This window comes from Myotis yumanensis, unplaced genomic scaffold (assembly GCF_028538775.1).
Source record: "Myotis yumanensis isolate MYYU_CA2020_CCGP unplaced genomic scaffold, mMyoYum1.0.hap1 SCAF_2, whole genome shotgun sequence".
Classification (NCBI taxonomy): Eukaryota; Metazoa; Chordata; class Mammalia; order Chiroptera; family Vespertilionidae; genus Myotis; species Myotis yumanensis.
This window is the reverse complement of record NW_027223753.1, coordinates 31,523,700-31,546,946: the sequence shown is the minus strand read 5'-3', so window position 1 is coordinate 31,546,946 and position 23,247 is coordinate 31,523,700. Positions and strand designations below refer to the sequence as shown.

Here is a 23,247-nt window from a genome sequence, read left to right as displayed (position 1 = left end):
GGGTCCCTGCCATCAAGGAGAGCCAGCGTGCTGAGAGGCAGCTCCCCACACACAGATGCCCAGCATGTGGGGCAGACTCTGAGAAACTGGCCACCTACTCCAAGGCTCAGAGGCAGGAGGGAAGGCCTTCTGGAGAAAAGGGGTCTGAGCTGGGCCTCAGAGTATCTAAAGGTAGAGGAGCAGAAAGGGCTTCCTCAGCAGAAGGAAGGATCAAAGGAAGGAAGAAGAGAAAGGGCAATGTCTAGCAAAGCAGGATCTCATCTAAGGCAGGGCGCGGGGGAGGGTGAAGTGCTGGGTGTGCAACACCCACTCGGAGAAGCCTGTGTCCATCCTGTATGATGGGAACCAGGGGAGGTTTGGGAGCAGGAAACTGACATGGCTGGAATCGGGCTCTAAAAGGTCAAGGCTCCAACCCCCAGTGCCCTACAGTGACGGCCAGAAAGTACACAGACTAGAAACCATTATTTGACTGTTAGTGGGGCCTTGCCTATGGCATACCCACTGGCTGCCACATGGGGAGGGGATCAGGGCAGAGACTGGGGACCAGACTGAGGGGCAAGGTCCAGACTCAGGGGGTCTTGGCTTCTTGGAAAGGGGAGGGGGAGGCAGCCTCTGCCCCAAGTGAACGTTTCCTCGCAGGATGGCAGCTGTGCCCTGACCAGGCTGGACGCAGATCCAGTGGGTCCTCTGGAGCCGGCTGGGTGGCTGGGCAGGCAGCAGTCAGAATGGCTGCTTTTCAGGGGTCATCAGTCGTTCCACCTCCCGCATAAACCGCAGACACAGCTCTTCCTGCCAGGGCAGAGCCACACACTGCACGGCCACAGGCAGCCCCACACTCTTCTTCATGGCCTGCAGGGGACACAGGGATAAGAATGGGAGGCGGCAAGGCAGGACCCACCCCCGGGCCAGGAAGCACCCCAGATGGAGAGGAGGGGCAGCACAGCAAGCCCAGACGCATCCTTCGGGGTCTTGTGTTAAGAAAGACAGACAAGGCCGGCTGGTGTGGCTCATGGTTGAGCGTCAAGCTATGAACCAGGAGGTCATGGTCAGGGCACATGCTCAGGTTGCAAGGTCGATCCCGGGTGGGGGCGTGCAGGAGGCAGCCGATCGATGATGTTTCTCTCTTGCTGATGTTTCTATCTCTCTATCCCTCTCCCTTCTTCTATTTCTAAAAATCAATAAAAACATATTTAAAAAGAAAAGAAAAGAAAGACAGGCAAGACCTACATGTGCTTATCTATTTCCTCCGTTGCAGCTAGTGTTGGGGAATGGGTGAGTCCAGGAGAAGGGAGACCTGCAGTTGGCCAGGCCAGTCCCCATGTCCTCACCTTCCACAGCATCTTGTCCCACATATCTCCAAAGTAGCCTCTGCAATGCTCCATCTGGGCCTCATCCTCGAGTGTCACTGTGGTGACAGGCACCACCCTCGCTGGGAAGTCCAGGCAGTTGTAGAGCAGAGTGTAGCTGATGGCCCCTGAGACACAGCACAAGTGGCTGGAGCAGGTCAGGTGACCTTCGGTGCCAACTGTCCTGTCTGCGCCTCAGTCTCCCATCCCGTGAAGTGGCAGCCGACCTCCACAGGCAGGGATAGGCTCTCTCCCAGGGCTGAGACTTGAGTGAATGACAAAGCCCAGGAACCCAGATGCAGGCCAGGCTGGAGAGCCTGCTGGGGTTTGCCACAAGCCTCTGCCCATGTAGCTTCCCCAGCTGGAATGTCACTCCTGTTTTCTTGGCTTATCGAAATCCCACCTCCCCAAACCACAGACTCTGTAACTCAAGATCTCCAACTTGAATAGTGTGGAGGACAGGGAGCTCATTCCATCCCAGACATCCCATCTTTGCAGCCAGCCAGACTATGAGTCGCCTACGAGCCAGATCCTCCCCAGGGCTCCTCCTCTTCTCCTTCCCAGCAGCCTGGCCAGGCAAAGGGCAGAACTCATAGAAGAGAAGGGATGGGTGGGGCTGTCAGGCGCATGGTGGGGAAGCAGGCCTCACCTGTGGCCTTGCCTGGGGCATTCAAGTCCATAGCAGGGCCCAGCATGGGCATGAGCAGCACATCCAAGTCCAGTGCTCTCCACTGGGTAATCACAGAGCTGCGGTACACCTGGGGAGGGTACTAGCACAGCGGGTGAAGCACTCAGACCCAGCCCAGCCCATAAGCTCTTCGATGCAGGCACTGGGTGGCTGGGGGCTGGGGTGGCTGGGGGCTGGGGAGCCACAATGGGATGGAGGTCCTCAGGGCACACAGGCAGGTCTGCTTTCAGGGGAAGTGATTTCCCCGCCTCCTACAGGAACTGTAGGCACCATTCTTCTGGCCAGGGCAGGGCCACATAGTGCCTGGTGACAGGCAGCACCATACGGAAGAAGAGGTTTCCAGAGTATGAGCCCTGGGCTGACCCAGCCCCCAAGGATGTGCATTTGGGCAAGTGAGGGTCAGAGAGCTGGACCCGAGCAGGCCTGTCCAGGGAGGGGGAATAACAGGCTGCTCCAGAAGACAAATAAAACCAGTGCCCAAGAGAGCCCACTGGCAGGTGCCCTGTCCACCCCTCCCATGCCCACCCTAGTCTAGTTCGGGGCTGTGCCTCACCTCGATCTCGTGCTGCAGTTCCCAGAGCTTCCTAGTGGAGCTGGCGGAGGAAGTGAAGTCACCAGCCACAATGGTCACAGCCATGGGGATAAGGGAGTGAGCAACATCAGACCCCTACTCTTAACACCTCCCGGATCTCATTCCTGCAGACCCTTCTCAACATTATGGGAGCTCTGAGAGGGAAGCAGTGCAGGGCAGAAGTTCACATCCCTACTGTCCTGTTGAGAAGATCAGGCCCCACAGGGGACTTGGGCTGGGTTACTTAGTGACTCCACCTCAGAGGCAGGACCAGACCAGGCCTGAGGAGGGGGCAGAGCTGTCCAAGGTCCTAAATGCCCTGTGGTGAGAAAAGGAGCAAGCCCACAGGATGCCAGGGCCTGAAAATGGGGCAGCTACTGCCCTGATTTTCCTGCTCCAGCCACTAAGGGGCAGGCAAGACCCAGTGCAGCTCAGTTCAGTTCAGATCTCTCCAAAGAGCATCCTCACAGGGCCTCCAGCATCCCCTTGTCCCCTGCCGCACAGCAACTCCTTCCTGGTCCTTCCCACCCATGCCCCAGCCAGGGTAATCTCCTCCCCACCACTCCCATCCTGTGATCTCCCTCCAGCCCGCTTTCCAGCCAGACCTGGGCTTTGCTAAGACAACTTGCAGGTCCCACCTGAAGGCCACGGAGGGACTGTGGAATAGACTCCAACTCAAGGTCTCCGATTTGAATAGTGTTGGGGACAGGAAGCTCTCGTCCTCAGCACTGGTCAAGCTGGAAATCTTGACTAACAGAGTTGCCACCTGTGTGGGCCACTCTCAGTCTCAGAAGTTACTTCCCACCTCTTTTCCTGTCAGAAACCACTTCAACCCAGGTCTGAGGAAGAGAGAGGCAGGCATCGGGACATGGAAATTTTCTTACCGAGACTTCATGCTGCTGAGAAAGGCTGCCAACCATGGGAGCTGCAGGACAGACACAGAGTCAGTGACTCAGCTTTGGGCCAGGTGCTGACAACAATCTTCCTCAGGCCAAGCCACCATGCCTCCTCTCTCTGTTCCTCCCCCAGGTCCCAAGTGGCACCCCCTTCAGCATGCAGGACGACTAAAGACCAGAGGGGTGGGAGGAGCAGAGGAGTCTGGGTGGGAGGCTGGGAAGAAGAGGCCATGCCTGCCAGGAGAGGCTGATGAGAAGGGGAAGAGCCCCAGAAGCTCCCCCTCACCCACCCCACCCCTTCCACTCCCTGTGCCCTCACCAGAGGCTTCAGCACGAAAGCCAGCAGTCCTTTAAGCCACTCGGGCAGCTTCAGAATCCATATCAGGTCCCCCAAGCAGGGGTCCACGAAATCACCTTTGCTGGGAGACAAAGGGTCCAGTCCAGCCACTCCCACCCAAGGCATCCCTCCTGGCTTACCCCCACCCACTGGGTCCTCCATTTTCTATTCAGCAACCTTTGTCCATCTCTCTCCTCATCACACGCTGGTAACCGCTGGTCTCCAATCCCTTTAACTGCCTCCTTTCAAATGTGTGACTAGTTTTTGCTAATTCCTCAGGACTAGCAGGTCACACTCCCTGGCAAACTCAGCTCAGAGCAATAAGGACTGAGGGCAACATCTCCCTGGCCAGGGCTTGATACTGAGGGTACCCCCTGTTGCTGACGCCAGCCTGGAGACACCCATGGGGCTGTCCAGAGTGGGCCACCCGTGATGCTTGTCTCTGAGGCTGTTCCTGGTTCTAGATCTCAGGAAAGGTCTCAGGTGGCTGAGCCTGGGCCTCATTCCATGGCCAGAATGATACGTAGCACCTTCCACGAAGCCTGGACCATCCTCGACCACTGGGGGAAGTCCAGTAAGCCCAGGCGTGTCACCAGAGGCACCTTTGCAGGCCTGTCCTCTGCCTGTCAGTCTTTAAGGTCTGAAACATTCAAGTGGAACCAGCCTCTCTGAATGTGAGCTCTGCAAAGTCCCTTAAAGCGGGTCTGGTCCAACCCACTGAGTTGACAGAAAACCGAGGACCTGCTCGAAAGGGAAGGATATGGCTCAAGTCAGAAGGGCCTCTTCTCCAAAGAGGCAGAAAAGAAAAGAAAAAAGAAATGAAAAGAGAAGAGAAGAGAAGAGAAGAGAAGAGAAGAAAAGAAAAGGAAAGAGAAAAGAAAAGAAAAAAAGAAGAGCCTCAAATCACAGCATGATGTCTAGACCCCTGCCCTCCTGCTTGATCCTGCCCTTATCTCTCATCTTTCCCGACAGTCAGGTAGGCCCCTGCCCATCTCCTACCTCCCAAAGAGCTCAGCTCGGGGCCAGACCGCACATGCTCAGTCCAGCCTCCCCTTGCGCTGGCACCTTTCCAAACTGTCCCTGGTGAGGTATCTCCAGGCCCAACCTGCAGTTGGAAATGCAGCGGGTCCCTGCCCAGAACGCATCGTCCTTCTTTGTGTTCAGCTGAGGCCTGTCCCCCTTCTTCCCCCAGGTGGCGCGTCCCTGGAGATCAAAGCACTCCACTGCTCTCTCTGGGTCTACCCTTGTCCTGATTCCACCGCAGACCCCGAAGACAATCATCACTCACAAGTTCTGTAGGAAGCTGCCGCCACCATCACTGAACAGCCCGCCGGTCGATAGCGTCTCTAGAGCGTAGGGTATGTTGCTTGGCAGGAAGGGAACCAGCTGCAGGATTGGAAGGTATGAGCTCCCACCCCTAGAAACCCTTGGGTCTGTCCTCCCCCGTGCTGCCCAGGTGGCCCTGAGGATGGACTGGACCAACTCTGCCGCATGGTAGCTCTCACTGCAGCCACCAAGGTGGCCTTACTTCCCGGAGCCACACCTGAACTGGTCTGAGATTAGCAGACCAACACCCACTGGCCCACCATCTCAGGGCCCCAGGAACCAACAGGCAGCTGTGCACCATGTGGTGGATGAGGCTTCCCAAAGCCACCATCACACATCCCTAGCACGAGGCTGAGTCCACCATCAATTACTTACCCCAACACTCCTGATTAGCCCTGTCTATACTGCTGCCACAGGGACTCAGTTCCCAGCCCAACCACAAAACAATCCGGGTGCAAGGATGCCAGGAAGGGGTGGTGGCCAGGAAGGCTTCCCTGAAGGAAGGCCATGCCAGGGCTTCTGGGCCCCTGCAGCCATACCGTGTGGCCAGCAGCCTCCAGTCTCTGCTTGGTCTCCAGCACGGCCCGCTTCATGGCTGGAGTGGGCATGGTATACTTGTCTGTCTCATAATACCCCACAGGCAAGGGCCGAGAGCTTGCATAGACCTGGAGACGAAGCAAAGAGTCAGAATCCGGTCGGGAGAGGGTGGCCCGAGGTGGGGCTTCCCGAGATCGAAGCCACTCAGCCTCACACAGCTGCTAGGCTGAGGCCCGCAACCCCTGAAAACAGACTGCCAGCAAGGCCAGCCCTTTCTCAGAATAACTCCACGACGACCCTGCAGATTCCCTCGTTCATATGAGGAAATTAAGGCTTCAGATCCAGATAACGAGATGGGCCCAGAGGGGTGCTGACACCGGTCCAAGGCCACCAATGCAGAGTGACAATACTATGTCCTATCTGCTGCCTGTGTCAAGAATGCAGGACCTGACTCCCATGATAAACTGTCCCAGACCTCATTTCCACCGCTCCTCCTTCTCGGGGAGGGGGTCCGTTAGGACATCCTCCTCTGCTGGGGAGGGGAGCTCACGCCATCCAGCCCAGATTTCCCACCTGCCAAGGAGCACTGAGGCCCACTCTCCTGCCCAGGGGCCTCCGCCTTCCCAAGGAGACCTGGGCTGTGTGAGGGAGTGATGGAGCTTGCATTGCTCAGTGTACTGTCTGCATTCGCATGGCTTCACTATGCCACTGTCTGCATCCATCTAACTTGACTGCTTCTGAATGCTTTATACATAAAGTGCAAAGGATTTTCCTTTCTTGAAAGACCCTTCAACTCTTCAACAGAAGGGTAAAATGACACCTTACACGTTAAGGCTCCTTAAATCCCTCACCTCAAAATCCTCACCTTGCTGTGTCCACCAATCCTAAACTATTATTACATCACTAGAGGCCCGGTGCACAAAAATTTGTGCACTGGGGGTGGGGGGAGGCGGGTCCCCCAGCCCGGCCTGTGCCCTCTCCCAGTCTGGGACCCCTCGGGAGATAACGACCTGCTGGCTTAGGCCTGCTCCCAGGTGGCAGAGGGCACGCTCAATCCCTAGGTGCAGCCCCTGGTCAGGCTCAGATCCTATGGGGATTGCTCCACCCAGGCCAGCTGGCAACCCCGGCCAAAGTGGGGTCCGGGGTTGCCACCTGGCCTGCGGCCGGGCCCTCCCGCCCTCCGATGCCATGGCGATCCTGGGCGGAGGCCAGCTGTCAACACCGGCCCCAGTGGGGTCCGGAGTTGCCCCCTGGCCTGTGCCTGGGCCCTCCCGCCCTCCGATGCCATGGGGATCCTGGGTGGAGGCCAGCCGACAACCCCGGCCCCTGGGGTCGCCTGGCCTGCACTGGGCCCTCCCGCCCTCCGATCGCCATGGCCTGCGCCCCAGCCCTCACACCTCCGATTGCCACCATTGCTTGGCACAGGCCAGCCGGCAACCCCAGCCCCAGGGTAGGGTTTGCTGCCCGGCTTTCCAATGGCAATCACCTGCTGGGGGGTGGGGAAAGGCGGCCTTTGCCCACCCCCTAGCTCTTGCCTGCCACCTGGGTTGCTGATCAGCATTCTTCAGTCCTTCCCCTTTCGCCTCCCATCATTGGGCATATGCAAATTAGCCGCCATCTTTGTTGGCGGTTAACTGCCATCTTAGTTGGCAGTTGGTTTGCATAAGGATATGCTGATTAGCCAATGGGAAGGGTAGTGGTCGTACGCTAATTAGCATTTTTCTCTTTTATTAGTGTAGATGATCCTTACAAACCCCCACATTGAAATACTCACCTTAAAAAACCAGACTTCAAAATCTCAACAAATATCCCCACTTTGCCCCTTCTGTCCCCCTCCCCTCCCCCGCTCACTCCTCCCCACCCTAGTGCTACTAAGGTTCTGTTGGGGCAGCATTCTCCCTCACCACAGAAACTAGTAAACTCAGCTTTGTCCGATCCACAGGCTGTTTTGGTGGTATTTGGGGAGCCAGCTTTCAACACTGCCCACAGATCCCAGCTTTCTCAGATGGTCTGCCTTTAACTGTCCTTATTCAGCCTACATGCCAAGCATCACAAAGGAGGTTGGGGGTATGGACGCAAATACTGAAGAAAGGCTCCTGTTTGCTGCGGGTCAAACACGGAGGAGGCACATCAGTTCTCCCTCAAGTTGTTCTGGTGCTGGGAAGTGGTTCCCCGGTGGCAGCAGCAGAGGCTGGGGCTAGAAGGTGGGACCTGTCCTCAGCCAAGATTGCCAGCTGACAATTTGGAAGACTGAGTTTCTAAATGCAGGCAAGGGCTCCATCTAGTGGCTATCTGTGGAGCAGCAGCTGACCCTGGTCTCCGGCCCCTAGGGGCTGGTTTTCAGGAGACAGGGCCTCCAAGGCCTCCCACACTGCCTGGGGGCTGCCCTCTGGGCTCAGGAGCACCAGTGACAACTGAACCCACCCCCATCCCTGCTCACCTCGTCCCTGAAGGGCAGGGGGGCACAGTGGTGTCCAACCGGAACATGTCCTCACACAGCAGTGCTCGCAGGCACAGCGCCAGACTCTCCACATCCCGGGCCATGGGGCCAACTGAGAGCTGTACTGTCAGGTGGGGAGGGGAGGGAAGAGAGATCACCACTGGGCTCTGGGGTTGGGTCCAAGTAAGGGGCTGGGCCATGGCCCAGGAGTGTGGACAGAGATAAGGAGGTAGGAGCTCAGACCTAGAGTGGCCTGGGGACAAAACTCTGTCCTCAGAAGAGGCAGGGGCAGAGGTGGATCAGGCAACCGCCCCCCCCCCCCCCCCCCCCCCCCCCCCCCGCCCACCACCACCACCACCACCACCGCCGCCTCCAGGGCACTAAGGGAACCACAAACCTCACCTGCCAGCTGTCCATAGACACAGCCCTTCAGACCAATCTTGCTGGATAAGAAACACAAGATAATTGGGAACAAGAAAGAGCCTACCTCTGCCCCACTCCTCACCCACACAGTAGCTCAGAAATCTTACCACGTGGCAGCTAGGAACCAGGGCCAGCGTGGAGCTGTGGGAGTCCCTCCCAGAAAAACCCCAGGCAGGGAACCCCTGCCAGGAACCCAGAGAGGCGAGAAGCTAGGCCAAGGTCACACCACAAGGGACCCAGAGCTCCCTCCACCCACCTCCTACACCATACCTGAGGCGGTTCCCTGTAGGCTTGAGGCCGCAGATGCCACAGAAGGAGGAGGGAAAGCAGATGCTGCCCCCATGTCAGTGCCTAAGCCCAGCAGGGATCCTCCAGCTCCAATGAGGGCTCCTTCTCCCCCTGAGGAGCCACCTGGGCTCTGAGAGGGATCCCATGGGTTCGTGGTCTTGCCAAAGAGGGGGTTACTGCAGTCATAGCTGGAGGAAGCAGGGATGGATTGGCCATGTCACCCTGGCACAGGTGACCCTGCCTCCTCCCCACACCCATGAGACCCAACCTGAACATGGACTGGGGCACGTTGGTATGCACGAAGGGCACGGCGCCCTGCAGCTTTAGCACCTGCACCACCACGCTGTCGTACTCTGCTGGCACCCCCTCATTCACGCTCAAGCCCAAGGTCGAGTCCTGGCCCTAGAAGGAGGGATGGACACCGAGAGGGACATGGCTGATGAGTCAGGGCCCTTTCAGCAGCAGAGGGTCCACTCCCACCGCCCTGTCACAGGCCAAGACAGAGCACACCGTGGTGCCCGCTCAAGGCCTCTGGACCTGACATTTCCTCTGAGGGCCCAGGGTAACCCAGGACACAGAGCTGTTGGCAGGGACGCGGAGGAGTTGAGGCCTGACGCTAAGGCAGGGCATACCTTGTAGCTGAAGCACTCCTTGAGGCTCACGGGGACACCATAGAGCAGGCCCTGTTTGGGGGCCTGAGACAGCTGAGTCTCACAGTCTGCCAGGTAGGTGGTCACACAGTTGGTCTCTTTGTTCACTTCCCAGGCCTAGGGGAGGGAGAAATGGACACAGGGCACAGTGAGGCTGGCCTTTAAAGGAAATGTGGTAAAATACACACAGCATAAAACTGGCCTTCTGAATTATACTCAGGGGAAGGGTAGCCATGAGCGCAGAGGATAATTTAGGGCCCAGCATCCACGTCACTGGGGACATCTGGCCCCAGCCTCACCCAGGCTATCTCTGGCCTTCAACCCCCCAGAGACGGAGAAAGAGAGGCATCCCAGGGGCAAGGCACAAGAGGGCACTCGAAAGAGCAAGATACCGGCATCAGAAGCCCCCCAGAGGGAATGAGATGAGCCTTGGCCACTCTCCTCCTCCTTCAGCCACCTCTCTGCCCAGTGAGGCCGTCAGGGCAGATCCCCGTCTCAAACCACACTGGGTGTCAGCACAATGCAGGGCTAGACCCAGGCTCTCGCCTCCCAGAGCCCAGCACACGCTCCTCTGCCCCAGGCCTGGCCCTCATCTCCCCCAGCTAAGCTTCCCCTCTCCCAGGAGCTCTTGAATTTGATCATCAAGTCACATGGAGGAGTCACTGACTCACAGTGAAGGGGGTGGGCGCTTGACTGGAGTAAGGACACCCTCACTGTGGCTGGTGGCCACTAGGCTTTGCTGACACACACTCAACAGGGCCCTACAGGAGGGAAAGGTCAGGGGAGTGTGAGGTTCAGTTTAAGTAAATACTCTTGTTCCTGTGAAACATCTGAGAAAATGGGTGTCGGTCCTGTTACCACACTCAGGCCCATGAAATCTGTCTCCGGGCTACCCAAGGCATGAAGGTAGGAAGCCAATCTGTAACCAGAATGCTTTCCTGTGATCTCTTTCTTTAAAAAAAAAAAAAAAAAAAAAAAAAATATTTAATTGTTTTTTTCAGAGAGGAAGGGAGAGAGATAGAGAGTTAGAAACATTGATGAGAGAGAAACATCCAACAGCTGCCTCCTGCACACCCCCTACTGGGGATGTGCCCGCAACCAAGGTACATGCCCTTGACCAGAATCGAACCTGGGACCCTTCAGTCCATAGGCCAACGCTCTATCCACTGAGCCAAACCAGTTAGGGTTCCTGTGATCTCATTCAAGAAATCATGCAAAAGTCACACTCATAAAGCACAAACATATTTCAAACACATTTCTTGAGCACTTACTATATAAAAGATATGGCGTCCAGCACTAAGGTGCAAAGACAAATAAGAAGTTCTGTGACAAGAAAGCTCACATTTGCCATGGGAAAGAGAAAGACAAAGTAGGCCCTATAATGGGATGAGAAATGTGCTATTAGAAAGTGAACACAGTCCTAGCCAGTTTGGTTCAGTGGATAGAGCATCGGCCTGCAGACCAAAGGGTCCCAGGTTCAATTCCAGTCAAGGGAACGTACCTTGATTGCAGGCTCCTCCCCCAACCCAGGCCCTGGTCAGGGCTCCTGCAGGAGGCAACCACTCGATAGGTTTCTGTCACATTGATAATTCTCTCTGTCTTTCTCTCTCTCTCCCACTCTCCCTAAAAATCAATGGAAAAATATTCTCGGGTGAGGATTAACAAAACAAACAAAAGAAAGTGAACACTAAAGAGGAAACCTAACTTGGGCTGGGAGCGGGGGGAGGGTCAGGGAAGGCTTTGGAAGGGCAGTCCTCTAGGCCTGAAGGCTCAGCTAGGGGAGCTTGTTATACCAAGCAGGGCAAAGAAGAGGGAGAAGAGCCAATCGGCAAAAGGAACTCCACACAAGCCAGCACAGAACATGCCAGGCCCTAGAACCGCCAACATCTGAGCTACACTGATGCCCCAAGCTCCACGAGGCTTTGGCCAGAGAGGATGCTGGAGACAAAGGCGGAACAGAATGAGAGTCTGAAGAACTGGAGGCCTGAAGGGATCTGTCCAGGAGGCTGGTGCTTGAGCGTGAAGGGAGACAGTGCTGGAGGACCAGGGCGGCTGAAGAGGGATGGGGACAAGGGGTGGACTAGGGAGAGCCATAGAAAAGGAACAGACTAGACTTGGTGACCAATGAGGTGGGGGCAGGAGGGAGAGGGAAGTCTGGGATGAAAGCCAGTTTTCTAGCAAAGACAACATGATCAGTGTCCCCTCCTCATACACAGAATCAGCCTCTTCAACCTGCCTCTCTCTCTCTCTCTCTCACACACACACACACACACACACACACACACACACACACCTCTGGCTCCTTTCCTCCCTGGCAGCCCCTAGCACTGTGGTCCCACAATGGCCCTCAGCAAGATAAACTCCAGGCCAGGTTTCCCCCACAACCTGTACCAAGAGAGCAAATAGGAAGGAGCAGGGAAGATCACTGGCTGGCCAGCCACCCTTACCTTTCCCACATAGGTGAAGAGTGCAGCCTGGGGGGACAGCTCCCCATTGTGTAACTTCTGTACCAGTTGAGGCAGAGTCAGGGCCAGCAGCGCCTTTGAGTCCAGGTCGGGGTTCTGGGGAGACACCTCAGATCAGTCCTGCTCCCTGCAGGCCCTACATGCTTGCAGCAGACACCTTGTCCCATGTCCTCAAAACCCCACATCTACTAAGCAGATGCTCACCGCCACATGCCAATCCATGCCAGACATGCCCATCCACAAATCTGACACCGTGACCCAGCCATTGCCACCTGGGACAGGGCAGATATTATCTCTTCAAGAAGCTTCCTGGACAGACACCCAGGGAGAAGCCATGCCCAGGCTGATTTTTTTTAATAAATTAGAACTTATAAAAATTAAAAACCTAGGCTCTGTGAACGATGAAATGACAAAATGTCCACTGGAGGGAAATACTGGAAACCACATTTACATCCAAGTGGTAGAATGTGAATGCACACACACCAAAAACACTCAAAACGAAAACAAACAACCCAATTACAAAAGACATGGACAGGCACTTCATTGAGGAGGATATACAGATGGCAAAATCAAAACCATAGTGAGATAGTGAGGCACATAGACCAGAACACCTCACACCAAATATAAGAACAGTCCCAAATGCTGATGAGGATGTGAAAAAAGCAGTCATGCGGGCATCGTGCATCGATGGTGGTGATAAAAATGGCATGCCCACTCCAGAAAACACTAATTTCAAAACACAAGCAAACAAACTACTATAACAAGAACATGCGATTATTACACATCCCAGCAACTCAACCCAGGGCATCTACTCCCCTCCCCCTCCCCCACCCTCACCCCGTCCCAGAAATGAAAACTTGTGTCTTCCAGACATGACTCAGCAGGCCTGGGATAGTCAGAACCTGCACATTACAGAGAAAGGTCTGACGGGCCTGGCTCCAGGAGGAAACCTCTGAGCGTTTGGAAGGTCCTGGCCCAGGAGGATTATTAAACCACCCTCAATGGCTGCCTACTGTGTGCCAGGCGCCGTGCTGGTGTGCTCTATGTTTTTATTAAATCTACTACCGTTCCCCTTGCACAGTAAAGAAACTGAGGCTCAGAGAGGGGAAGTGCCTTGCTTAGGACCATACAGGCAAACTCCAGTTCTCTGCCCGCTCAGCACAGGCTGCCCACTGGCTGTCCACCTGCACCTGGCCACCCAACCAGCAGGGGAGGGTGAAAACAAGAAGAGCCCATGCTGCGTGGTTAGGCTGCAGCTGAGAGCCACATACAGAAGAGGATTTCTTCATTCATTCCACAGAGATGGTGCCTACTCTGTACCAGGTGCCACACTAAGCAGGGGTGATACCAGTGAACAAAGAAGGCATGTGCATGCTTTGGGGGGTTTATACCAGGTGCAGGTTGCGAGTGAGCAGGTAATAAGTTAACAAATAAGAATTTCAGATAGTGAGATATAATGTAAAGGAAATAAACATGGATGAGGGAAACGGGCAGCATACAGGTAGAGGGTGGTCAGGGAAGAGCTCTCTGAAGGAGACATTTGATCAAACACCTCACTGCCAGGCCTCAAAGGCTCCTAGAGTCCCTGGGATCAGCCCCTACCGGCAAACACAGTCACTTCCTCCTCCAGGGCACTGGACTAATTCCTGAACAGGGGCTAGAGGAGATCCGAGCCACAGCCACCAATTCTCACCTCTATGGTCTCCTGCTCTTGTCAAAATCTTCAGGGGCCTCCCTGTTGCCAAATCCCACAGGAGCTTCTCCTTTTTATTCTGCTCCATGTCTCCCTGACCACACACCAGCTTTCTTCAATTCTCTCCTGGCCTGGAGATACCACCCTCTCTGATTCTCCTCCTGCCCTTTGGCTACTTCTGTCATCCACTTGGTCCATCAACAAACATTTTCTGAGCATCCTCTATGTGTCAAGAACTTTGTTAGAGGCTATGAATTTAGAGGTAACTAAGATAGGCAAGGCCCCGCTTTCAGAGAGCTTACATTCAAGAAAATAAACAAATAAACAGTAATAAATAGACCACAGTGTGACAAAGCAAATAAACAGAGTGCTGTGATGAAACAGCAGAGAACTGACCCAGATGGCCTGGGCAGGCCTCTCCAGGGGGTGACATTTCAGCTGTGATTTGATGGATGAGAAGGTGCCAGACAGAGACTCCTTGAGTTTCCCTCGGGGCACCTCTTCTTCCCTCTCTGATGCTGGGAGAAGTCATTCACTCCAGTGGCTCTCTCTGCTCTCCAACTTCCCCAATGACCTCCAGTTCCTCCACCCAGCCTGACTCAACTGAGCTCAACCCAGTCATAGGGCTATTCCCAATGGTGCCCACCCCTTCGAGTCCTTCCCCCTGAGCCTGCTCCCCTGCTTTCCACCAGCTCCCTCTCATCCTCCTCCGTGTATACCCTCACTCAGGGAAGGGCTGCATCCATCCAGGTGCTAAAGTAAGAAAACGGGAGTCAGCCTGGACTCCTCCCTCACCCTCCCACCTGCATCCAATCACTCACCAAGCCTCACAAGCAGCTCTGGAAAATGCCACCTCTCCATCACCTCTACCAAGATCCTCACTGGTGCTCATCCCTTCTCTCCCAGGTCACCCAGGGACCACCTAGCTGGCCGCCCTGCCAAAGTCTTATCACTCCCACCCACTCTTCCTTTTTGCCTGCCCAGATTGTGCAAAGCTCAACCAGGGCTTGCCTTTCCCCTTAAAACCTCCTTACACCACAAGCATGTTCCGGGAGGTGCTTCCAGGCACGATCCTGTCAGACTCCTCTGCACCCCTCAATGCGACACCACCACTCATACCCTCCACATGCACCCATCATACAGCACCCTTCCCTTAATTTGTTAAACAGATACAATACTTATTTGGGATTTTTTTTTTAAAAATGGATCCATGATTTCTCTATATACACTAAATAATCCCTGGATTTTTTTTCACATGCAATACAATTCATTTACTTTTACAACTTATAATTCATTCTAAAGGCTTAACTTATTTGTTGGTATAACAGCTCTATTAGTTCAAATCAAGACAGCACATGTTCTAGCTAGCCCATCATGATGATGCAACATTTAGCTCTTCCCTGGATATTTTTTTTAAGGCATACAAAATAAGCCCAGTTGGCATGGCTCGATGGTTGAGCATTGACCTATGAACCAGAAGGTCATGGTTCAATTCCAGGTTAGGACACATGCCCAGGTAGTGGGTTTGATCCCTGTGTGAGGCGTGCAGGAGGCAGCCAATCAATGATTCTCTCTCATTATTAATGTTTCTCTGTCTCTCTCTCCCTCTCCCTTCCTCTCTGAAATCAATAAAAAATATATATATATTTTTAAAAAGGTATAAAAATGAAAAGTGAACATTCCCTCATCTCTGGGACCATCCTGCCCAGTCCCTCTTCTGAAAACAAAACCATAGTTAACAGTTTCTGATTAACCTTATAGGGGAAAAAATGTTTATGAAAACCCACAATGGATGTAATTGCTGACATATATTCTATTTTGCACAGAGGGATCATACTATATACACAGTACTACACCTTACCTTTCTCACTTCACAATAAAAATAGCAAGACTGTTTTTCCTCCCAATTATATAAATATGTGATCATTGTTTTTATTTTATTAATCCTACCCAAGGATATTTTTTTCCATTGGTTTTTTAAAATATATTTTTATTGATTTCAAGAGGGAGAGGGAGAGATAGAAACATGAATGATGGAGAGAATCACTGATTGGCTGCCTCCTGCACACCCCCTCCTGGGGATCGAACCTGCAACCCAGGCATGTGCCCTTGACTGGAATCGAACTGGGACCCTTCAGGCTGATGCTCTATCCACTGAGCCAAACCAGCTAGGTCTTTCATTGATTTCTTAGAGAGAGTGGAAAGGGGGAATAGGGAGAAAGAGAGAGAAACATCGATGTGAGAGAGACACATGGATCAGTTGCCTCCCGCATACTTCTGGACCAGAATCTGCAACCCAAGTACGTGCCCTTGATCAGGAATCGAACCCATGAACCTTCGGTGCACAAGCCAACGCTCTAACCCAGAGGTTCTCAACCTTCCTAATGCCGTGACCCTTTAATACAGTTCCTCATGTTGTGGTGACCCCCAATTTCATTGTTACAAATTGAACATAATTAAAGCATAGTGATTAATCACAAAAACAATATGTAATTATATATGTGTTTTCCGATCGTCTTAGGCGACCCCTGTGAAAGGGTCGTTCAACTCTTGTTGTAGGTTCTTCCTATTCATCACTTTGAATATGTCTTGCCACTCCCTTCTGGCCTGCTTAGTTTCTAATGAGAAATCAGCTAACAATCTTATGGGTACTCCCTTGTAGGTAACTAACTGTTTTTCTCTTGCTGCTTTTAAGATTCTCTTTGTCCTTTGCTCTTGGCATTTTAATTATGATGTGTCTTGGTGTGGGCCTCTTTTTTGGGGTTCTCTGTGCTCCTGGACTTGTAAGTCTATTTCTTTCACCAGGTAGGGGAAGTTTCCTGTCATTATTTCTCCAAATAGGTTTTCAGTATCTTGCTCTCTCTCTTCTTCTGGCACCCCCATAACTCGGATGTTGGTACACTTGAAGTTGTCCCAGAGGCTCCTTACACTATCTTCATATTTTGGGATTCTTTTTTCTTTTTGCTTTTCTGGTTGGATGTTTTTTGCTTCTTCGTATTTCAAATCTTTGACTTGATTCTTGCGATCCTCTAGTCTGCTGTTGGATTTCGGTATAATATTCTTTATTGCAGTCAGTGTATGCTTAATTTCTAGTTGGTCCTTTTTCATATCCTCGAGGGTCTCACTAGATTTATTGAGGGTCTCACTAAATTTATCAGCGGTTTCTAGGAAATTCTTGAAAACACCTTATAACCGTGGTTTTGAACTCTATATCCAGTAGTTTGCTTTCCTCCATTTCTGTCATTTGTGAACTGTTTCTTTTTCTCCCAAGTGATTTTTTAAAAAATCAGTTGCCTATACTTTGTATATAAGGATTTCTGGTACCAAGAATTAACCAATCAGACACAACCTTATTATGCAATGTGACCAATAAGATGCAACTCTATTATTCGACTTATATATTTATGGTTCAAGACAGGACATTCCCACTGGACAGCTATTGTTGTGTTGGCTGTTGTCATTTTGTTGTTGTTGTTAATCCTCACCTGAGGATACTTTTTTCATTGATTATTTAGAGAGAGTGGAAAGGAGCAGGAGACACACAGAGAGGGAAACATCCATGTAAGAGAGACACATTGATTGGTTGCCTCCCTCTCGAGGCTTGGGGCCTGGGAGCAAGTCTGCAACCAGAATCAGACCCGGGACCCTTCAGTCTGCAGACCGACACCCTATCCATTGACCCAAACTGGCCAGGGCTGTTGTCATTTTTTAAATTTGACAACCTAAGGGGAAAGAGGTCAGTGCCGCTGACTGAACTGTCAGGTATTGCATGCTTTAAAAATTCAGGGGCATAGAAAGGGAGTGGACTGACAATTCTCAGGGGGAAAGAGGTGTGGGGGTGTGGGAAGAGACTGGACAAAAATCATACACCTATGGATGAGGACAGTGGGAGGGAGGTAAGGGCAGAGGGTGGGGTGGGAACCAGGTGGAGGAGAGCTATGGAGGGAAAAAAGAGGAACAACTGTAATAATCTGAACAATAAAGATTTAATTTAAAAAAAAAAACCCTTTAAGCCCCACATTTAGGGCACAGAACCTGAGAACCTATCTTGCCCTCTGCAGAGCTTCAATATATCTGCCTTTGGTTTTATCAGTGTCCCTGGTCTAAATTCTTTTATATCAAGAAACAAGAACCCAAACTTGTCAGTAACAAATTCATCTACTGACTCATTCTGTGTTAAAATCAGGTTCAAGGTGGGCTTTGAAAAAGGCCAGGAGCTAGAACTACAGGTCAGATCCACTTGAAGGAAGTAAGACCAATGGGATTTTGACAAAAGGAGTTGTAATAAATGTGGGGGAAAGGCATTCGAGGTAAAATTACAAATGCCAAGACACAGAGGCATGAGCAGTTGAACTTTCTGTGATATTTTTCTCAGCAATAATATTCTATTTATAGTGCTCCCCCTTGTAGACTGAAAACAATGGAATGAACTAGGTATTCCATTACTAAAAAAGAATTTATTCAGGAAAAAGAAAGGGTTGCATGCTGGGGTTCTTGTTCCAGCATCAAGAAGGGTTCAGGAATCTGGAAGAGGCACTGTGGGTAGATGACATAGGAATCCAGAGACTAATAAAGAATCCGGAGACCAGATATAATTTTGAAAGGCATTGGGGGTCAGAGGACCTTCAGCTAAAGGAACTGAAGACTCCCTCCTTGTCTAGGACCCTTGCTTTTATTAACACAATTTGTCCTAAGGCAAGGTGGAGATAATACACTTCAAAGGGAAAGGTTTCAAAGGGTACAGAAGCATTGTCAGTTTGGGGGAATTAGCCTATGGCTGTACAGGTGTTTGGCCAGTAGGAGGCAATAACATGTAGATTAAGATGCCCTTTAACTGTCTGGCAGCCACAATCAGTTTCCTATTCAGGTTTGGGGAAATGCCTTTAGCCATTCCCAACAGGTGACTACATGTGTGACTCAACCCTGTTGAGTCCCCAAGTTTTTGATGACTCTTGAAATTATGACATGCTGGAATTGGTTCCGGGAAGTTGCACCTGGCTGCGTGTGGCTCAATGGTTGAGCACCGACCTATGAACCAGATCACGGTTTGATTCCTGGTGAGGGCACATGCCCAGGTTGTGGGTTCCATCCCCTATGGGAGGGCATGCAGGAGGCAACCGGTCGATGGTTCTCTCTCATCATTGATGTTTCTATCTCTCTCTCCCTCTCCCTTCCTCTCTGAAATCAGTAAAGATATATTTTTTTAAAAAAGAAAGATTGCATTCTAGGGTGAATCAAAATGGCAAACCACATGCACACACTGAACCAAACCAAGATGGAGGGGACATTATAAAGAGGCAGTGGAAGTTAAAGGGTAGAGGGAGTTGTTGCAATGAGAGAACTCTGTTATAAACATAAGGTTCTTCCATGTAAGGCTATCCAATAACCAAGTGCCAGAACTCCTCCCATAAGCCCCAGCTCCTCCCACAGACCCTCCCAGTTATGTCCTGGTTAAAGTCTCTGTCCTAATTTTAATGCTCTCTTCCCTCTAGAATGGATATCAAAACTCATTTAGGAGGCAAATGGACAAATAGTTGTTACAGGTCATTAAGCCTCACTTTGTCAACAGAGAATTACCATAAACATGCCTTACTCCAGAGTTGTTCTAGATCTAGAGAGATAACTATCTTGTAATGATTCAGGAAATGTTTATGATTCTCCCCTCCTCCAGCACTGCCTTGGAATACATGAGGTATCTGGGCTCCCAACAAGCTTTGGAGTCCATCGGGGGGAGCTGTATACAAGCTGCTGGACTCTCCTAGGGCCTGCTTACCTCAGTGCCCCTTGCTGTTCAGGGCTGGGCAGAGAAAGCCTCAGAAGGAAGGCTGCTGAGACAGCCTCAAACCCCACCTCCCTGTCATACAGTGACTCCAGAGCCAAGCAGAGGGTGTGTTAAGGTCAGGGAGGCTCAGGCGGGACTGACTGCACCCCACCTCCTACCTGCCCCAAAGGCCTACAAAGCTATTGTCATCAAGATCCCAACCCTTGGCTCCTAGCTCAAAACAGTAAGACTCTTGAGGTAGCTCTTCCTTTCTTCTCCAGTCTTTGCAAAGCCAAAAGGTAATTTCCTGGCTTCCCCACCTGGAAGAGCCAAGCTTTGCGGTTCTGAGGTCAAGCTCTCTGGCTCAAAGGAGGGTGTGTAAACAGCTCTTTGTATGTCAAGGCCAAAACTTCTGCCCTAGGAAATCCATTTCTTAGAATTAATGCAAGGTGGCCTCTCCAGAGGGAAACTACTAATGCTTAGAGTTGAAGTGAGGGAAGACCCACCTTTCAACCACCCCACACTCCTGCCAGCTGGTGGGTGCTTTGGGACTGGGAGAGGAGCTCTGTGGCAGACACTGTGGGCAGACGACTGCAGCTGTCCCACGCAGCATTTGGAGCTGGCAGAACTTAGCGGGCTGCACAGAAGGACTTGGTGGATCCCTGCGTGGGGCACCTCGGAGCTTGGACAGAGGAGGAGGACGAGACAGTGAAGGACCTGTGCTCAAGTAGGGGGAGTGACCAGTTTGGACTGAACACCCGGGTCTCCCAATCTGAGCGTGGGGAACTCAAACTGATGGTAGATTTTTCAGCCAGCTTGATGAATGAAGGCTGGAACCAAACATATTTTGATTTCAATAAATAAACAAATATGACATTTGCTGTCCCAGGAATGGTATGGAGTGAATTCATCATCTAGCCAAAACCTCACCACAATGAAGGCCATACCCCGGGCCTGTCGGGTCTCCTTTCCTAATATCTCTCCACTGCCCCTCTCCGCTGGAATGAGGCTGGAGAGCCCCACTGGACATCTAGGTTCTGGTCCCAGCTCGACTCCAACTCAGAAATCACTTGCTGCACCTGAGAATCTGTGACATGCAATTTTCTGTGACTCCTTACCAGTCTTCCACCTAGGCACACCCTCCTGCCTCCTGTTGTCCCCATCACCTGGGCTGCCTTCCTACCTGTCAGATGGGAATCCTATCAAAACACATACCCTCACAAACACTCCTGGCAAGTCTCTTCTCCCTCAGCACATACAGCTGCCACCGTTTAGCATTTTGATTTCTGTCTCATATACTCGGAGAGAAAGCCCTCTCTTCTAAGCCCCTCCTCCACCCCCAAACACACACTGATCTGATCTAGAGGGAGCTGTTGACAGATCACACAGCGAAGGGCTGGAACTAAACCTGCTCACGGAAGGGGCTTGTCAGGAGCCGGCCACCACAACCTGAGCGGAAGGAGCTGGGGAGACTTCCATTCCAGTCGGGCTGGCTGTCCATAATCCCGGGTGCATTTGGGCCAGTCCTTCTCTGGCTCCTAACGCACAAATCAATGAGTGTGAACTGTAAGCTCTCCGCTTTCACTTGGCCATCGCCAGCGATTCCAAAGTCCTAACCCTGGCATCCTATCGGTTCCCATGCCAGCGTTTTGGCATTCTAACCGGCAAGTGATCTTGAGATTCTTTTGCCACGGAGCAAGGCTTCTCTTTGGACCTAGCGCCGTGATGGCCTTCCAAAACTACCTCCCTGTCTCTTTCCTTTCCCTTCCTCCCCTTGGCCCTACCTGGCTCAGGAAGAGCTCGGAATGCATTTGAACAAGAAAGGGTTGCGAAAGTTACAAACCTGCGCTGCCCACACACCTGCGCTGTCTCCCCCCAACCCCCACACGCGCGTCCGGGCAGCTGAAAGTGCTGCGGGGGTACTCCCACCCGGCGACCCCGGACCCCGACCCCGCGCGTCTCCTGGAGCCGGAAGCGCTGCGCCGCCTTGTCCATGCTTTCCAGAGCCGCTTTCTGTCTCTGTCGCGCCCGGGCCGCCGCGCCCCGCGCCCTCCCGCGACCGGACCAGCGCAGGGCCACCGCCGCCGCCACCAAGCAGCAGGCCAGGGCAGCCCCGGAGGCGCCCGAGAGCGCGGCCCACAGTTCGTCCAGCACCACGATCGCCCGCCGCTCGGAGCTGCCTAGACCACTAGCGACACAAGAATCAGCACTCGCCGGTTTCGCCGCAAAACCCGGCCTGGATCCGCCGGGGATCCGCGCTCCTCTGCGCGGGTGGAGCGGGAGGTGATCTGCGCGGCCGCAGGCCCGCTCGGGAGCGCGCCGTTGCCGGGCAACGGGCCCGCGGCTGGGGGCGCGCAACGGTCAAGGCCCAGCTTGGCGGCCGGGCTGGGGTAGCTCCCGCGTCCTCGCGCAGGGCGTGAGGCTCGGCTGGGGGGACGCGAGGGGCACCTGCTTCCCGAGGGCGTCCTCAGAAGCACGAGCGCAGCGGTTCGGCGCCACGGCTCGGCCCGGCCCCGCCTCAGCCGCGCGCACCCCCGAGCCCCAACTCCCTGAAGACGCGGACAGCCGGAGCCCCTGCGGGAAAGGCCAACCAAGAGCACTGGGAGCGGAGACAGACTGGGCTCGCGGACCTGATTAATGCCCGCAACCTGCTTAGCAGCTTTTTCCGGGAGAACCTTGCCGCCGCGGGCACCGTAGGACGCCCACCTCTCCCCAGCCGGAGGCACCTGAGAGGGGCCACCCCGGGGCTGTGCTAGGGGCAGGGACCTGGCAGAGAAGAATTACTGAGTGGGCTGAGAGCCTGGGGGGCAGACGGGACGGAGCCCACGGGGTTGGTGTCACCACTTCGCTCTCAATGCGGAGGAGACGCACAGACGCTCCCAGCCCCCTCTCCCCCCTTCGGGCTCTATCCTCCCTTGGTTCCTCCCTCCCTCGTTCCTCCTTTCAAGGCCACGCTGTTCAGCTCACCCCACACTGGACAACCCCGCAGCCGGCTCCCAGTTTCCTGCTAGGACAGGCCTCTCTGAAAACTATGCTCCCCACCTTTTCACTTCCTGAGCCCCAGGTCTGTCCCCCAGCTCCACTGCCCGAGAGACAGCAGAGCAGCTCCCTGGGCCCTGGAGGTTAGGGTCCTCACTCCAACACTGGGGGTGGGGGTGCGGGGGGGCACAGGGCTCCCTCTCTGCTGCTCTGGAAGAGACACCCCAGCTGCCTTTGCCTCGCCTGGTGCGCTTGGCTCTCATCTCGGTCTCGCTGTCCCTCCCGGTCTCTCTCCCTGGCTCCCTGACTCCCTGTGTCTCTGGCTCTTTGCCCCTGTCCCCCTCTCTCTAGCCTCTCCCTCCCCGTCTCCGGCTCCGTCTCCCCCTTCTCTCTCCCTCGCGAGGCCGGGCGGGGGAAATCGCTCCGTAAATAGGCGGATGGCCCGGGGCGCTCCCGGCGCAGACACTGGTTTTTAGAGCCGGTAATTGACTCCTTTCAGGTGATAATTCATGGCTTGCATATGCGCTTTAATGCGGGCGCCCGGGGAGCGCGGCGGGCGGGGCGGCCCTTGCGGAGCCAGCGGCCGGGCTGCTGGAAAGGGAGTCCGACTCGGGGCGGGTTTCCGCCGCGGCCGTCTGTCTGTCCGTGCGCGGGAGAGGAGGGGGCGCCCCCGCTAGGGTCGGTCTGTCGGGCCCTCGTGGGCCTGGCTACGTGACGAGATGGGAGTGCGGTGGGTGGGGTGGAGAAGCCGGTAAGTCCCAGCGCCAGCGAGGGGTGCGGGGTCAGGGGACGACGATAGGCCGACTGGCAGAGCCTTCGAAATGAAGCGGGTGGGGTGGGGGGCAAG

General features: G+C 53.6%; 1 protein-coding gene across 1 annotated transcript; it reads right to left on the bottom strand.

The window, feature by feature from the left end:
• On the bottom strand, nucleotides 1-9,482 carry LOC139002387 (fatty-acid amide hydrolase 1-like). The gene is given in 14 exon segments (XM_070403711.1): nucleotides 1-849; nucleotides 1,329-1,474; nucleotides 1,996-2,104; nucleotides 2,588-2,627; nucleotides 3,490-3,530; nucleotides 3,821-3,920; nucleotides 5,127-5,224; nucleotides 5,704-5,840; nucleotides 8,152-8,265; nucleotides 8,544-8,584; nucleotides 8,835-8,907; nucleotides 8,910-9,040; nucleotides 9,121-9,254; nucleotides 9,390-9,482. Coding segments are annotated over 14 exon segments (1,386 nt in total). The 3' UTR covers nucleotides 1-720.
• Nucleotides 9,483-23,247: the final 13,765 nt, after the last annotated feature.